The 18,468-nt window shown below is 38.1% G+C and overlaps 1 protein-coding gene across 7 annotated transcripts in view; it reads left to right on the top strand.

The window, feature by feature from the left end:
- Nucleotides 1–18,468, top strand: part of LOC129780016 (protein slit) — a 382,554-nt gene that overhangs the window by 329,864 nt on the left and 34,222 nt on the right. For 4 of the 7 annotated variants that reach the window (XM_055787859.1, XM_055787856.1, XM_055787857.1 and 1 more), the window contains 3 exons: nucleotides 5,909–5,980; nucleotides 14,892–14,963; nucleotides 15,511–15,582. In XM_055787859.1, coding sequence (XP_055643834.1) covers nucleotides 5,909–5,980; nucleotides 14,892–14,963; nucleotides 15,511–15,582 — 216 coding nt within the window. The remainder of the gene's footprint in view (nucleotides 1–5,908; nucleotides 5,981–14,891; nucleotides 14,964–15,510; nucleotides 15,583–18,468) is intronic. The other 3 variants (XM_055787861.1, XM_055787860.1, XM_055787862.1) reach the window with 2 other exon arrangements.

Here is an 18,468-nt window from a genome sequence, read left to right as displayed (position 1 = left end):
CTATACAATCTTGTTAACGGTGAACAAATTCATTTCACGACCACTTTTGTGCAGTCTATTGTTTTCTCGAACGGCTGGTAGAGAACGTGTTTTTGACCACTTCCTGATAAATTCGGTCACCAATGATGGTGTAGAGTGTTTTAAAAATAAGAAAATGTAACAGGCGGCACCTTCCGCCTACATTCCTATACGTTCGGCCTTTTTCAATACTTTCAGCATGTTCGAATACTTGCTTTACTAACATCAAATGTCTATTCGAGAAGCCTTCTAGACGTTTTTTTAAAATGTGATATTCACATTAAATTTTCCTATATTATCATATTGAAACGAACACCATTAGAAAAAAGAAAAGTAAATAGGCATGTAGTCTAGATCTTTGTGTCGATCTTCTCGAGTTCCATTTTTGTTCATATGAAGTATTTTTGTTATTATGAAGCATATTGAGGTTTTTCCAGCGCCACTGAGGCCTGCCGAAACAATTACGGTTCCTTCTATTGAGTTGTAATATTATCCTGTTGGTTTTTCGTCCGTTTATCTTACCAACAGTCACCAAAACCCCCAGGACCATCCAGAATAAACTTGTTTTCATTGCTGAAACTCACTCAAGATGTTTCTCCATGTCAGAATTGATATTTCTCGGCAAAATTCAACGGTACTTTCTCATGCCGTGGAAGTAATCGCTGTACAGTTACGGATTTCCGGAAAGGTCCGCGTCGGAGCTCAAAACATGTAAGATACGAAAGAACACCCTTCCTACTTCAAAACATCGATTTCATCGCGCTCCTCCTCTGTTAAAATCGTTCTCTGTGGCATGATCTCTAAAATTACAAAAATTACATTGCCTCAAGTATGTCTATTTTTTTGCAATGTTTTAATAAGCTAAAGAGCTGAGCTATGATGGCATTATAATTATCAAGGCTCGGCACAGTCATAGTCAACTGAGGATAGTCAGCTGACTATCTGACTGACTATATCCGTATTCAGTCGGAAATGACTTCTTCACGCAGTTTCTCCGCCAAAACGACTAAACAGTCAGTCGGGCATTTAGTCGCTATCTCTCTCTACCGACTCGACTATATCATTTCATTATTCCCAGTCCCAGAAATTGTCTTCATTGCATTTTGAAGTGACTTCCCCCAAAACGAATTCGTTCCTCTCTCTCTCCCATGTATCATTATGCATGCATCGATATTCGAGTTCAACGTGGTTTGACATACGCTACAGGTGAGCTAGATTTTTTTGTATCGTACACGAAGATTACTCACACGTATAAAATAGCGTGCAGTTTGTGTGCCCTATTTTGCACGCTATTTACTAATACTAACGCGAGGACCTTTATAGCATACTTGATAAATATCTATGTTCTTTGGCTTGAGTTGACGATGGGTAGACAATAAACCGTCCATTGGTGGGGTAACTTCTTTTTTGCATCAGAAATCAAGTTTTCGTTCCTCTTCATATGGACGTAAAATAAGATTGCGTACGCGGGTATAAAATTAGTGTCAGGGGGAAATGGAAGTGTGGATTGAAGTCAGTTGAATGAAGAGGCAGATTTGTATTCATTAGTCGCGTCAGTTAAAATAACCACTGACTGGACTAGTTCACCGTTCATCCTCGCTAGTCAACGCTAGTCAATTCATTTTCTAGTCAAGTCACTTTTTGTTGACGACGACTGCCGAAGCAGTTCTAGTCGAAGCGAAGCTACTAAGAGTAGAGTCGGTCTTCACTTTTCACCTTCGAAGATTTCGAGCCCTGATAATTATTTTCATTCTCCATCTCCACACGAGAGGGAGTAGGGGGTATAGACTGAGTCCAAGTGGGCAGGAAGAATTGATATTTCTTGTATACAATTCAATAAAATCTGTTACACAGTCTTCCATGTTCTGAAAACTTACTTGAAAATCTAAATTTTTATGCACCAACACGAGCCTTGCGAGCACGGAATTTGTTCAAACCAACTTCATTTCGAACTTTATATGCTATGAATGGTCTACTTAATAGAATGATGAGAATGTACAATAAGTACAGTAATGTAATTGATGTGACAATGACGAAGAAATTATTGAAAAAGTCATTGACTGAAAGATCATTGTATTCGTGAATTACAGTTTTGTCATATATGTTTGCTGCGTTGCATTTCGTAATTTATTATTGATACAAAATACATGATACCTCTAATAATTGATTTTCATAAATATAGCTATTAATTATTCATTAAGTATATTGTAATTGTAATGTAATGTATGTAATTGTTGTCTACTATAGTTTGACGAAATAAATAAAGAATATTAAAGAAAGAAACTGCGTCCGGGATAAACATGTCCACGCTGCTGTTCGCTGTTTTGTGTTTGAATACAAACATGATTTTTTCGTACCTATGTTTGAAAATGTGACATGTTTGTATTCGTAGTGAGTTTGGACATACGATGTTTAATCCTAATGTTTCACATGATGTTCGAACATGGTGTTCAGTTTCTCTTGTATTTTCACCCCAAGCACCAAGCAGAGTAGAAGAAACGAATCGGACACCACACCACCACATCAACCGTGGTGTGTTGATATGTTGACATGGAAAAAATGCTTTTCTATCATGACAATGGGTGCTTCGTCTGAAATTTTGGGCAAATAAAATAAACCTTTTTATCTGTTCTGAACAAAATAAACGTCGCTTGATATTAGAGTTCTTCACAATGGATATCATCATTTAGTGCACGCATCAATTTATATATTGAATTCATGTAACATTCGCTATTATTAGCTATTTGAACAAGTACTAAAATTGAATAGAGCGTAGCGGAGATGTTTAGTTACCCACAACAAATTTTGATTACAATAGTTCTATAATTTTAATCGAACATAAAGTACCAGAATTATTCAGCAGTGACATGTTAGGCGTGACGCTAACCACTCGAATACGGGAGCAACAATTTTGACTGGATCTTTGAATGTTTACAAATGGCTAATACTGCTTGTTCGCGACGAACGCGACCCGAGCTATAAAACGAGCGAAGAAGAGGAGACGAAAAGATGATACAATCGCATACACACATAGCATATGTAATGTAGTGTATGTGTAGCCTTCAGTTTTTTCCTTCATTCAGTTTGTGATAACATCTAGAAATTAATGGCTTGCTACGGCGACTGATATGTCTCTATGCGCAGTATACCTGTCATTGAAGCGAATCTTTCCTCCCATTTATAATGGTATAAATATATAGAGTATCGAGATACAGAACATAGATTAAAGGTGGGTTGATTGTAATTTTGTCACCAATCGTCATCGCAAAAGCTAATCATGAACATGGTACATATTTTTCCATAATAATTTTACAGGTGACAATTGGTTTCGACTCAACTAATTTTATGCGTTTGATGCAGAAATTTTTCAGAAACATTACACTGCAAAATGAATTTTTCGGAATTGGTTTTTTGAACGCCCTAACTAGGACCGCCCTAATCAAACTTTCATAAAAAATATCAAGAATACCTGTAAACATTCCTGAAAACATGCATCTAAAACTAATTTTTGGATATGTATTTATTTATTTGGCCACCATTTGTACGGCGTCGTCCGCTGTGCAGTCGGTTCTCCAGACTTCAATTGGCAACATGCACGCAAAAAAAATCTCATAGAAAGCTTCTTTCTATTTAGAAAATGTTTTCTTTGCACGAAACCAAACATTATTTAATCAGACTTGCAAAATGTGGATGAACTCATAGCCTCTTAGTTCATGCAATTTTTGTAATGCGAACTAAATTTCATGTTCGTTTCTGTGAAAAAGTATTCTACGAAGAAATGTTTCAGGATGAATAATTTCTTTCCGTGCATGAAAAGAAACAAAACGAAAGCAATGAATACTGCGGGTGATATATTTGTACATAATGTTCTTGAATTATAAACATCGTGTTTGTTTACACATGTTTATGTTTGTGTATCATTGTTCGAGTTTGGGATAGACATCTAACACTAGCGAAAATATTGTTTGAGTTTACAGAAAAACATGGAATTTTCACATCGCGTGTAAGTGTTTTTCGGAAGACTGCTGTTACACATTGAAAAACTTCATTTGTTTTTAATCCGTATTTATCAACAAACGAATTGAGCCGCCTGAGAATGTTGCCCAGTCAAGCGTTCATATGTTTTTTCTCATATCATCGAACTTCAGTGAAATCTGTATTCTAAAAATATCTCACGTAAACTGCGAATGATCAAGCTATTTTCTATGATCGAACTTTTATAGTTAAGGGGTATGCAGGCTCATAGCCTATAACTATAAAAATTAAACGAGGATCGGAGCGGCGGATAATTAACTTGGCATTTAATTGCTCTCTAGTAAACTGTGTACGAATTTCATAAGTAATGTTTTGATACAGATTTAAGCGGAAGAAAATCAAAACAACATAAATGGAATTAGGAAGAAATTAAAGAACAATACTCATAACTTTTCGAGCAAGGTTAGTAAAAAAAATCAACGAGTCGTGAGTGTTTTATGTGATTTTCCCCAAGCACTTTGGAAGCCATCCAGATAATTAATGCTGTTGAAAAATGAAAAAAATATATTGAAAATATTTTTAATACGCTATTACTCTCTACCCTCTGAAAATTTCCCGAACTATTGCGGAAAAGTTTTCGTATTGCGCTGACAACTAAAAGTGAATCGAGCGTGTACATGGACCGACATTTCCTGTGACCGATCGTATTTCGGAGTAGACAAAGAACTACACTCGACAAAAAATAGAGGAGGAAAATGCGACATCGAAAATTATGAGTGATTTTTGAAACAATTGATTGAAAAAGGTTTAAAAAAAAAACTTGAATGGAATTAGAATTAAATTTATACGCAATCCTGTTATTTTCACAATTATTCTAATAAACAGATGGAGTGGTATGAAAATGTACACAGTTGTCTACGGAGGGGGGGGGGGAGTCTAAAATCGTGCTTTTTCTTTCCACGTGGTATGTGGACAACCCTAAACATATACTCTCACGCACTATTTAAAATGTTTAAAATGATTCCATCATTTGACTGTGTATACTAATGTGCGTATAATAATAGACCTACAGAAATGACAGAATTGACATTAAAATTATTTTGGTCTTATATATATTTCCATCAGTGTAACTCTTGATCTCCATCTGCATAAATTCCAGTTGAAACAGGAATACGAACGCTGTTGAAACTGAAAACGAAATTACTGAAACTCAATGGAACGTTAATATTCCTGCCAATGAATGAAAGTTCCAAACATTCGATTAATTAACAGACAGACTGGCAGCACTATGCAGCAGCCACCGCAACACTATATTAAACCAACAGCTACTAACAGTAGGTCCGCTCGAAGGCTAATTGGCGATCTAACGCAAAACGTAAACGATCGGTGAGACATCTGGATTTTGTTTTTGAACTAAGAAAATGATGCTAATGTAACCTAAAACTCAAAAACAAATCACGTATATTTTACTTCCGGGCTTTCCAAGGTAGTTCTCACATGCAGGAATCGTGCATTTTTCTACTTATGTTTGATTGTGCTCTCGAATTTCCTTCTTTAATTCAACCATTGTCAACATTTTTATAGTTTTCACTACTGAAAGAGGTAAATAAATAACATGTTATATATAAAATTGCGCAGAATTAAATTTCTTACAAACTCATCGCAATCAAATAATCTTTTATGATTATAACATTGTAATCTATGGAAAGAACTACAAACCTTCCATAAGCTCACATGGCAAAATTTAAAACCATCATCACTTTCACCGCAGCGCCGCCTAGGTGTAGATTTGTACGTTAGATCGCCAATAGTTGGTGTACAGAAATTCCGATCTGCGACAGTTCCGCCTGACAGAGGACCATTCGTAACAGCACATAAACTAATTTCCTGTTTTTTTCCTTTTTCCTATTTTCAGAGACTTGCAAGGCAACAATATCACCGTTGTGTATGAGTCTGACTTCCAGAGTCTGTCGAAATTGCGAATTTTGTAAGTATACATATACATTAAACTCATTAAATTCTCGAAAGTAATTTAACACAGCCTCACTTACACCCATACACACCCACACTCTTATTCCCGTCTCTGACATGCTTCTTGTGCCCGAAATAGTGGGACTCTCCTCCGTTTTGGAGCTGATTTGCTCTATAATAGTGAATAATCAAATTTCATGCGAATCTGCACCGCTCAAGTGCTCTTAATAGTGTTACAGAAACTTTTACCACTGCTATTACTACTCGGTTGACGTTCGGTGGCAATCGAGCGTCGGAGCTTTTAGGCTAATAACATCCCGTTAATTTCCGTTTCATTAGACACTGCAACAGTCGACTGCGGCTTCCGACGAGAACTGTTTGATGAGGTTCAATGTGAAGAACTCTAAATAAGTTGGCGATACAATTAAAAAAATAGCGAGAATTTAATTTCCAGAGACAAGCCATAAAAGTAATCTTGGAACACGTTGAATTTTTCAATGATTGTACCGAATTCCAACTCTGTTGGACGTCTACTATCCAAAGACGGGAATCGATATGAATAGAGCTTATATCGATGTCGACTGGTTGGTTTCAGATGAATATATAAACGAACACGCGATAACATTCGGATCGATTAAAAGAGATTCATTAGCAAGAGTTCGCTGATTGGGACGGAGAAGGTCGTCGTGCACGAGGGGAGGAGAATTCAAATTACACATGTTATTTGAATAATGAGCTCGTTAAATAAAGCTACCTGCCCGGAATGAAGCAAGCTCGGGGTGATGCTGTGATCGCTTTGGGGTGATAATAAATTGTATTTCCAGTCACCCGTTATTAATGGTTGAGCTGTGTAGTGTTTCGATCAAACTTCCTCTCCAATTTCGATCGGTATGTGATCTATGCATTTATAATGTTCACGGGGCGCCACCATTACTGGCGGAAACTTTCCCAGAGAGATCCTTTCCTTCTCGCGCTTTTAATTAACTCAACATGTTATCGGACGCGAAACGGTGTTAAGCAGTTAATCTATACATCGTTAAACAGGCATCTTTCTTAGTGTTGATTTACATTGAAATTCGATCATGGGTATATCCTGATTTATGAGCTGTTGACATGATTTTCTCATTCGTCCCACCACAGTTTACTATACAAACAGTTTCACAACAACCCTGATTTTGAACGTTCCCTGCTATTGGTTGTACCGTTTTTCCCGTCGACAGGGAGCATTTCCAGCCTGTATGGCCTAGAGGAATGTGAAATTTACATCATAATTTCTTGATATGAATAAAACGCAGCACATACATTTGCCCTGGGAGACTGAGTACAGTAGAACCCCGATTATCCGCGGAATAGTCGGACTAGGTCATAACGAAATCGTATAACGTATAACGCGTATAGCGAAAATCGCGGATAACGCAATGAAGGGTTAAAAATGAGCGTAAACACGAAAAAAAGATGTTTTAGCATGAAAACTATGTTTCATCAATACAGAAAGCATTAAAATAACCATCTGTGAGGTCGTGTACACCAATGTTCAGATAATGTGAAAGTCATGACCAAAACAAAAGCGCAAGACCCTATCACTTAATGGCAAATTTCGGAAAGGTTTATAGAATTATTGGGCAACTCGCCTCGCGCTCGCGGATAATCGAGGTTCTACTGTATTTTTCTCAGAGTTGTAAAGGTGCTCGTACACTGTTTGGCCGGAGTCAAATATTTCACGCTTTTTGACATATAAAATTTGATCAACGTATACTAAAGGGTGTGTCACATCAAATTGCATCACGGAAAAAAACGCTGTAGAAATTTAATTTTTAGGAATTATATCTTCAGCTTTCGCTTATAATCAGATAAGAGTGTATAGATCACGTTGGCCATGCTTCACTGTCAATTTTTCGTAAATTTGGAAAAATGTCGTCAAACGAAAAAGAACGTCGTGAATTAATCCTGCGCACTCATTTCGAGAATCCGGAGTTGTCACATCGGGACATCGGTAAGATGCTGGGAATCGTCCAATCCACGGTCAGCAGAGTACTAAAACAATACTTCGAGAACCTAACAATCGACCGGAAGGTGAAGAACGGCAAAAATGGATGCTCCGTCAGTGAAAAAGATCACAAGCGCGTAGTTAAGCAGTTTAGACGTGATCCGAGAAGTTCGGTCCGGGATGTCGCCAATAGGCTGAATTTGACAAGTTCATTCGTCCAGCGGACCAAGCAGCGGGAGGGCCTGCGTACATACAAGGTTTAGAAGGCTTCTAACCGCGACGAAAGGCAAAACATGGTGGGGAAGACGCGAGCCCGGAAGCTGTACACCGAAATGCTGACAAAGCGCATTGCCTGGTAATGGACGACGAAACCTACGTCAAAGCGGACTTTCGTCAGCTGCCGGGCCTGTTGTTCTTCTCCGCAGAGGACAAATTCAGCGTTCCGGAGGAGATTCGCAAGCAGAAACTATCCAAGTTTACCAAAAAGTACATGGTGTGGCAAGCGATCTGCTCTTGCGGAAAGCGGAGCGCCCCCTTCGTGATGACCGGCACGGTAAACGAACAGGTTTACCTTAAGGAGTGCCTACAGAAGCGCTTACTACCACTATTGAAGCAGCACGAGGGCCCGACCATCTTCTGGCCGGATCTCGCTTCGTGCCACTATTCAAAGGACGTGTTGGAGTGGTACAAAGCCAACGGGGTCACCTTCGTGCCAAAGGAAATGAACCCGCCCAACGCGCCGGAGCTTCACCCAATAGAGAAATATTGGGCGATTATGAAGCAGGCCCTCCGGAAGAACCCAAAAGTTGTCAAATCGGAGGCGGACTTCAAGAGAAAATGGATTTCTGTTCAAAAAAACTACAACCTGACGTTGTACAGAACCTTATGGACGGGGTAAAGAGGAAGGTGCGAGCATACGGACTTGGGCTCGAAGTATGAATAAAAAGAAAATGCCAAAAGTTGTTTAATAGTTTTTATTTTACTGTCTAAAATTTTCAGAAGGATCGGTCTACTGGACGAATTTCTACAGCGTTTTTTCCGTGATGCAATTTGATGTGACACACCCTTTAATGGTACTGACAAAAAAATATTTGTTCTTGTTTTGCTTAAACTTTCTTTGAATCTGTTCCTCAAACCATGTATTTAAATACCACTGCTGATAATTGAAAAGTGACAAAGTTGTATTTGTACCAAATTTCAACCAAATTTTATCTGTCAAAGAGGGTCAGATATTTGACCTCCGTTCAAACAGTGTACAGTCCAGGGCTCTGCATAGGATAGTCAGCTGACTATCTGACTGACTTTATCCGTATTCAGTTAGTAATGACTTTTGGCTTCTTCACGCAGTTTCTCCGCCAAAACGTTTAGTCGTATCTCCCTCTACCGACTCGACTATATCATTTCATTCTTCCCAGTCAAATTGTCCTCATTGCATTTTGAAGTGACATCCCCCAAAACGAATTCGTTCCTCTCTTTCTCTCTCCCATGTACGTGTGCATGCATCGATGTTTGAGTTCAACGTGGTTTGACATACGCTACAGGTGAGCTAGATTCTTTTGTATCGTACACGAAAATTACTCACACGTATAAAATAGCGTGCAGTGTGTGTGCGCTATTTCGCACGCTATTTACTAATACTAACGCGAAATTTATCAAGTATGCTAACTTTATAGCATACTCAATAAATGTCTTAGTTTGTAGGTTTGAGTTCACGATGGGTAGACAATAAACCGTCCATTGGTGGGGTAACTTTTTTTTGCATCAGAAATCAAGTTTTCGTTCCTCTTCATAAGGACGTAAAATAAGATTGCGTACGCGGGTATAAAATTAGTGTCAGGGGGAAATGAAAGTGTGGATTGAAGTCAGTTGAATGAAGAGGCAGATTTGTATTCATTAGTCGCGTCAGTCTGTATGAACTAGTTCACCTAGGTCTAGGCCATCCTCGCTAGTCAATTCAATTCAAGTCACTTTTTGTTGACGACGACTGCCGAAGCAGTTCTAGTCGAAGCGAAGCTACTGAGAATAGAGTCAGTCTTCATTTTTCACCTTCGAAGATTTCGGGCCCTGGTACAGTCACCTTACGATACTAAGAACCTGTGTCATGCGGATAGATTCATATTGGTTTTGAAAAAAAAACAATAGAAATATCGATAGAGATCCCATAATTAGGAGGGGAAAAAATTGTTACTTTTCTTATAATAATCCACCACATAGAGAAAGCATTATTATTAAAGGCAAAAATAATCCAATTAATGAAAAAAACGAACAACATTTTCTCATCAATTAAACGTTAGCATTCAAAATAATAAGAACCCAACTGCTATTTAGGCAGGAATTGAGTTCTAAACTGCTCTAAACTTAATTAAAATTCAATTCAATCCATTAAAACGGAAGAAAAAAGTTCAAATAATATAATATAATCTTAAAAATTTTACGTTTCGCGAGAAGTAAAAAATTCCAGTTACACAATTTACAACATTCATTTCATTCGAGTTTATTCAAAAGGCAAACAATCAGGATCAATGCATAATATTTTAATAAACATATTTTGGCTGTCGTACTTTGTCTTCTCATTTTCCAAAGTTTTTCCGTGTCCAATCTGTGCTGTATCAACGGTTTAATGAAAAGACGCTTAAAATCGTGGCAGTTAGGTAGCTATAAAAACCGTACAAAAAAATAATATTTCGTATAAACGTTTCCTAACGTCGCAAAGATTTCTGTAGATAAATCATCTTTATTGAGTGAATTCTTTGTTCAGCCAAAGAGGTAAATAAGAAAAAGCCCGAGCCACGAAAACGTTTGTTCCTTTGATCGGAGAAACATTTGACTAAAACTACATAGGGAAAAAGTTGCATGAAAAAAAAATTTCCACGCTAAAAGCACTTAAAAAATATTTTGGATTGTCTCCACATCACCTAGCTAATACCGCTTTGTCAGAAAATATACTGAGAAAAAATATACTTCATTTAAAAAAACTAAATAATTAGCGCTGAATTTTGGATAACTTGAAAACCATTTCTTTTTCCTGCGTACTTAGCGTGTGAGAATATAAAGCCATAAAATTTCGATCGCATTTCCAGAATAAACTAATGAGTGGTGAATCGTTCGCCAGAATTCGTTAAGCCCCGAGTATTGTCTGTGATTCTCGAGTTTTCATAACTAGTGCAAAGCTTCCTCCCAGCGGATGAATGGATCGCTAGCATGACAGGGCTGAGCCGAAATCAACGTGAGATAAGTAGATATTATTACTCTACTCTCTAACATATAGTTTCACGAGAATTTGCGGTGGGGATGGGTATATTTGTGCCCCCGTGGCCGAGTGGTTAGCGTCAAACCTAACATGCCGGGGGTTCGGGTTCGATTCCCGTTCTGGTCGGGGAAATTTTTCTTCAAAGAAATTTCCTCTGACTTGCACTGTGGTCACGCGTATTCTAGAGCTTGCCACTCAGAATGCATTCAAGGCGTGTTATTTGGCATAGAAATCTCAACTAAGTACTAATGAAAATGACGCAAGTAATACTACGTTGAGACGGCGAAGTTCCTCTAGGAACGTTAGTGCCATATAAGAAGAAAAAGAATGGGTATATTTGTATACCTATTTATTTTTCTTCCCTTTAGATATCCTGCTACTGTTATCATTTATTTTATATGGTAACTAGCTATCATTCACTTCAGAGATGGATTCTGCGCACGGGGTAGGATTCTAGGAGATCTCTACGACTTTTGGACTCGGATTCTGGTGATGGATAACTGTTCAGGATTTTAAAATGATTAATTCTGAATTTCAGATATAATTGTTACATATCACATCTCACATTTTTGCTTTCAGATATGAAATTGACCGTCGCGTGACAACATATATGATCAGTTAGGGAAAATTGTGTGCGCGATAAGTCGCAATTTATTTTCTATACGTGTTCTGTTGGTTTCTGGTAACTAAATCGGTTCATTGGTTCGAGATATTCAATTATGTTTTCTCGGTGACCTTCTAAGGTTTCTCAAAGAATCTCTGTTGTCGCGATTGAAAATGATCTTAAAATGCAATACGAGTGATGAATAAGAAAATATATCATCGGTTCGAGCGATATTTTTAAGAGTTTCCTCGGTGACCTTCTCAGGTTTCCCAAAGTGACCTCAGCCATCACTATTGAAAATGTATTGAAATATAATAGGAGTAATAAAAATATCAAGACATATCGTCGGTTCAATTGATTTTAAAGGAAAGGTTGCAAAGGTTGAAAAATATATCGTTGATTTGAGCAATGTTGAAGCAGAGTCTCAAAGACCTTCTTAGGTTTAGAAAATAACCTCGGTCACCGCGATTGAATAATATTTTGAAAAATAATACAAGTGACGAACATCTAAATACATAGTCAATTTTAGCAAGTTTAAAAGAATTTCCTCGGTGACCTTCTCAGGTTAAGAATATATCGTTGATTGGTAAATCGAAAACGTGCCTTAATAGAAGAGGGCCGTTATAGCGAAATGCCGTATAAAGAACGGCCGTATAGCAAGGCCGAGTTTCCCCTGCGACAAGCAAAGGGTTATAGAAATTCGTGAAAAAATTATCATAACTTATAATCCCTCTCATTCTCTCAATCTCTCTTTCTTTCTCTCGCTGTCTCTCTCTCTCTCTCTCTCTCTCTCTCTCTCTCTCTCTCTCTCTATGTCTCTCTCTCTCTATGTATTAGGCTGTCAAAAAAGTCCTGCGGTATTTCCGCGAGGTGTCGTTGTAAGCGCGTAGTTCTAGTTGTATTCATTGTATCGAGTCATACTATAGCTTGTTGGAAAGGTATTTTTGCGCGCTATAATATAGTCCTTGACAGTGTTCTGTTTGGTTAAGTCGTTCGTGAGTTATAGTGTCGCAAATATGGAGCAAAATAAAGAGAAAATCCGACATATTTTACAGTACTACTATGACAAAGGCAAAAATGCATCTCAAGCTGCCAATAAAATTTGTGCAGTTTATGGACCCGATACAGTTTCCATCACCACCGCACAAAGATGGTTTCAACGTTTTCGTTCTGGTGTAGAGGTCGTCGAAGATGCGCCACGCTCCGGAAGGCCTGTCGTCGAAAATTGCGACAAAATCGCTGAATTAGCCGAGAAAGACCGGCATAGTAGCAGCCGTAGCATCGGCCAAGAGCTGGGGATAAGTCATCAAACCGTTATTAACCATTTGAAGAAGCTTGGATTCACAAAGAAGCTCGATGTATGGGTGCCACACACGTTGACGCAAAAAAACATCTTTAACCGTATCGACGCATGTGAATCGCTGCTGAATCGCAACAAAATCGACCCGTTTCTGAAGCGGATGGTGACTGGCGATGAAAAGTGGGTCACTTACGACAGTGTGAAGCACAAAAGGTCGTGGTCGAAGCCCGCTGAAGCGACTCAGACGGTGGCCAAGCCCTCATTAACGGCCAGGAAGGTTCTGCTGTGTGTTTGGTAGGATTGTCAAGGAATAATCTATTATGAGCTGCTTCCCTATGGCCAAACGCTCAATTCGGACCTGTACTGCCAACAACTGGACCGCTTGAAGGTAACACTCATGAAGAAGAGGCCATCTTTGATAAACAGAGGCCGCATTGTCTTCCATCAGGACAACGCCAGGCCACACACTTCTTTGGTGACGCGCCAGAAGCTCCGGGAGCTCGGATGGGAGGTTCTTTTGCATCCGCCGTATAGTCCGGACCTTGCACCAAGTGACAACCACCTGTTTTTGTCCATGGCGAACGAGCTAGGTAGTCAGAAATTAGCCACAAAAGAGGCCTGTGAAAATTGGCTATCCGAGTTTTTTGCCAATAAGGAAGCGAGCTTCTATAACAGGGGTATTATGAAGTTGGCATCTCGTTGAGAACAAGTCATCGAACAAAACGGCGCATATTTGACTTAAAACAGATGATTGTAACTAATGTTATGAACAAATGAAAATTCAAAAAAAAAATACCACAGGACTTTTTTGACAGCATAATATCTCTCAATCTCTCCTCTCTCTCTTCTGTCTCTCTCTCTGTCTCTGTCTCTGTCTGTCTGTCTCTCTTTCTCTTTTTCTCTCTCTTTCTCTCTCTCTCTCACTCTCACTCTCTTTTTCTGTTATTTTTTTAAGTTAGAAAGATTCTACCAGACTTATCTGGGACGGATAAACCCAGGCATCATGTTTTACTCATGACTGGACTTCTGGACTTCTTTTTTAGAATTTTTGAAATACAAAGTATGCTCAAAGACAACAAGAACCAAAATTTGTAGCGATATCGCCCGAGCTTGAGCTAAACGTGCTGAAGAATGCATAAAAAATTATTTTGTTTGTGGAATATCGGTGGACGTGTGTTGGATGTTATTTTTGGGTAAAAACTGAAAAAAAAACAAAAATATGAGTTTAATTTCAAAATCTATTCGTCATTGTCGAATTTATTCAATAATTCCACTATCCAGACTTAGATACACACCCAGGACAATTCACCCTCTATCAACATATTTTCCTTATTGCTCAAGCCTTAATATCAATTAAATATTCTCATTGTTACGCGTTGTTCTTTTTAGTTCCATCAATTTAGTTCACGCGATCAATGCCACGGTGGTCTTCCTTCCTTAACATGTGTTATTCATGGAAAATCTCCCCCCGATAAAAGTTCAACGTTCCTCAACTGCACCTTGCACAGCACTTTTATAAAGTGATTTCCACCGTCTCAATTCACAAAATGCTCCAGGCTAAAACATCGACACGTGTCACACCACTTAACATGGCGACCGATATTGTGGAACCATTATTTCGGTTGATAGCTTTGAACCAAATGCAACAGGTACACTGATATCAAAATGTTACATTAAGATTAGCGGTTAGGTACAATACATCAACACTCCACTTACTCTCGCTAACGATACCACCAATTTGCAACGATTTGAAACATTAAACAACGTTTTCATTTGTTTCTTACAGGCAGCTGACCGACAACCAAATCTATACCATTGAAAAGGATGCATTCCTAGATTTGTTATCTCTGGAGCGATTGTAAGTTGTCCATCAACTTCTGTCCTATAGTTACGCTACGCTCACACTGCGCTTCTCGTTTTCATTTCAACCCAAATCAATGCTTTGTTTGGAGAATGGTAGATGCGTAAATATATTAGATATTATTTTAATTTTTTATTTATTTGTTTAAATAAGAAGCTCTGTTTCCAATTGCTTCTTTCGTCCTTTTTTTGCTTTGATGTTAATGCATCGACCATATCATTTTTGACCTAATTGGTATACATCAACACAGCATTGATAATTTACCTCGCATTTTTCACCAAAACTCACTTCACCCTCATCTATGTTCAGTAATGTTCAGTAAAATGATTGTAATATAGCTGACTTCATTAACCTACAGAGCTTTTCGCCATTTGTTTTGCTATGTTCACTTCCCGGTGTTGTTTTCTTTCGATTTGTGTGCTTGTGTATCCTTCTCTTCTTCCGGCTAACAATATATCGCTTCGGTGTATGTGTGTGTGCGTGTTTTCGTTACGATTGTTCTCTTCCTTTTTTCCTCCTCACACACTCTCTTTTTTATTTTCAGACGACTTAATAGCAATCGCTTAAAATCAATACCAGATAATTTTTTATCGAGCGCTGCTAATTTATTACGATTGTAAGTAGTAGGATGTACGAAATGATTTATTGTTTCATATCCGGTTCTGTTGCTTCGCTCTTGGCTACTCCATGCCGCAGCCGCCATCACCACCACCACCATGCTGTACTGGTTATTTGCGTCTTTGGCGATCTTATCGGTTTTTCGGAGGATTAAATTATTAATTTGTGCAGCGCACTCTGCTTGGCTTGGTGTTTGAATAATTGAATAATTTATTGGTTCGGCGTTCCGAAATCTTTCAGCTCCGGTTGGCATGTTGCGGCGAGAAAGGGTTCCGGCTTTAACACATACATTAATAACAAAGGGGATCATTGGGCAATAAACATTTACACTTGGTTTTATTCAGATGTCGTTATGTTTAGGGTTGTGGATAAGTTTTAAGTTACTGTGTGTTATATGACCAATACCAGATAAAATAATATACGAGGGCGATCCGATAAGTACTTAGTATCGTCAGTATCGTCAGTATCGCAAGAGAGATTACTTATCGTGTAGTATGTGAACTTTGGGTAAGATGCACCGTGTCGGTAAAACGCACCACCATGAAAAATCATGGAAAACGCAGTGATCGGCAGGATTTTGCCGTGCTTATAACTTCCTTTTTTTCATTATAAATACAGTTAAATGTATTGTAGCACCAAAAACCACGTCTATCTTCATATAATAATAATATATTAAAAACTGCATGATTTGATGCAACTTTGACCGCTTCTGTCATAAGACTTTTGAAGCATTAAAAAACATGTTTGAATTTTGCAAACTCCTACACATTCTCAAATGTTACCAGAGCTATCCATTGAGTTTGAACAAAAAAATCTTAAAAATTCAGTTTTATATCAAAATGCAATTTAATAATCCATCTCATAATGGGGCACATCGCTCCAGTATGGAGATTAATTAGTTAGTTCCAGTGTTACCAATTCACTCAAATATTTTCAGCAACTGTTTTATACCCAGATGGTTTCCGAAAAGCATATAACCATTTTCACATACCTTTTCTTGTGTTATGTAATAAGAACCAGAACGAACAAAATTATTTCAATGTTTTTGACTACTAAAACCCATCCATGATTAAAAATAATGCAAACCTTAGAATCACAATAAAAACTCATAAATACAAAGGCCAAAAGTCTGGTAGCACATTCGTGAACAGCGGCACGTAGCAATATGTTTATGAACAGCGGAACATATTGATACGCCTGTAAACAAAAATATTGGATTCATAATTCTTTGGCGTTTTCGGCGTTTGATAACAAAAATGCCTTGAAAATTCGAGATCATCTGATGATTCTAACTGGTAGAAACATAATAAACGCTTCGATATCGTTTGACATTTTGACGCGTTGACGCGAATGATGTAATATGAATGCGTTTAGTATTCTCGCTATTTATGTTGGTTTGTCTATTCGTAATCGTTATTGCTCATTTCATTACAAAGAAAACAAACGTGACTACGTTGTGGATGTGAAGAAACGTTGAAATATGTAGTAAAAATACATGTTTCATCCTGTTTTGCTTAACAGGGGTGTCTTGCCCGGACTTCTCCTACATTCTCGTAAACGGCTACTGTCAAAATCTCAGCCGAATCGGACTCGTAGATTTGTTTGGATCGTGTGTAAAGCGGGTGTGTCCGCGGATTTTAGAAAAATGAAAAAAATTAAATTCCGCCATCGCCATGGCCAAATTGGTCCAATTGCACTACGAACTGCTGCCCCATCCACCGTATTCTCCAGATTTTTCCCCGTGCCAAAATTGAAAAGGTCACTCGACGGGCAGAAATTTGAGTTGAATGAGGAGGTCATCGCCACCACGGAGGCCTAACTTTGCAGACCTCGAGAAAACTTATTTTTCAGATGGATTAAAAAAGTTGGATCATCGCTGGGTCAAGTGTATCGAGCTAAAAGGAGACTATGTTGAGAAATAAATCGCCACTTTTCCAATCGCACTCTCTCTACAAATCCTCTATATCTCGAAACCTTTCGTGCAGCGATTACGGGGGAACCCTTGTCTGGAAGGCCGGAAAATAATGAATGTCCGTGATTTTATTTTTTGGATGTTAGGAATGAATGAAGTGTTCGGGTATTTCTATTATTGTTTAAGGTATATTTGAAGATGAATTTTCAATTTTTCAAGTGCACGAATAATGATTATTAAGCTTTTGACAGCTGGATGTGTAGATGCTGTCTAAAAATCGGTATCTTGCTGGTGGTATCGATTCTAAAGCAACGTGGTGTCGCAGAACGAATTCCAATGAATATTTTGAGACTCTAATACAACACCTAAACCGCTACATAATGGTTTTTGCAAATTTGAAAAATTGCCAAAATGGCGGTCATTTTTGTTAAAAATTTGTCATTTTTCATGGAAAATCGCTCAGAAAAATCGAAAAAATGAGATGTCAAAATCGGCGAAGTAACGCTTTTGATAATTAATTTTTACATGCTGAAAACAAATTTCAGCCAAATCGATCGAGTAGATCCTGAGATATCGATGCCACCAGCTGAAAAACATGGTTCCGTGAAAAACGCGTTTGAAAATTCGTACAGCAATACTATATACCTTGAGGTGACCTCATATTTTTGGCTGTAACTTTAAAACGAGACCAAATACCGAAAAATCCTTTTAGGACAACATTTCTGAGAGCATAAACTTCACGAAAATGAAAAACAATTTAGATGACTAGAGAATCTAGAATGAGATATCCCTCGATTACGGAACAAATTATAATAGGTGTTTCCAATAATAACCCGCCGCTTTTCATCAGTGATTTTAGTCGAAGTGTCATCAGTGGTTCTGCTCTTCTTGTTTAATTTCTTATTTAATTCTTACTTAAACTTATGGTGAGGTATAAAACTTTCTCATCCTCCATATTCTCCGGATATCGCC

This window comes from Toxorhynchites rutilus, chromosome 3, assembly GCF_029784135.1.
Source record: "Toxorhynchites rutilus septentrionalis strain SRP chromosome 3, ASM2978413v1, whole genome shotgun sequence".
NCBI lineage: Eukaryota > Metazoa > Arthropoda > Insecta > Diptera > Culicidae > Toxorhynchites > Toxorhynchites rutilus.
The sequence above is the reverse complement of the archived record's forward strand: the minus strand, read 5'-3'. Positions and strand labels throughout refer to the sequence as shown.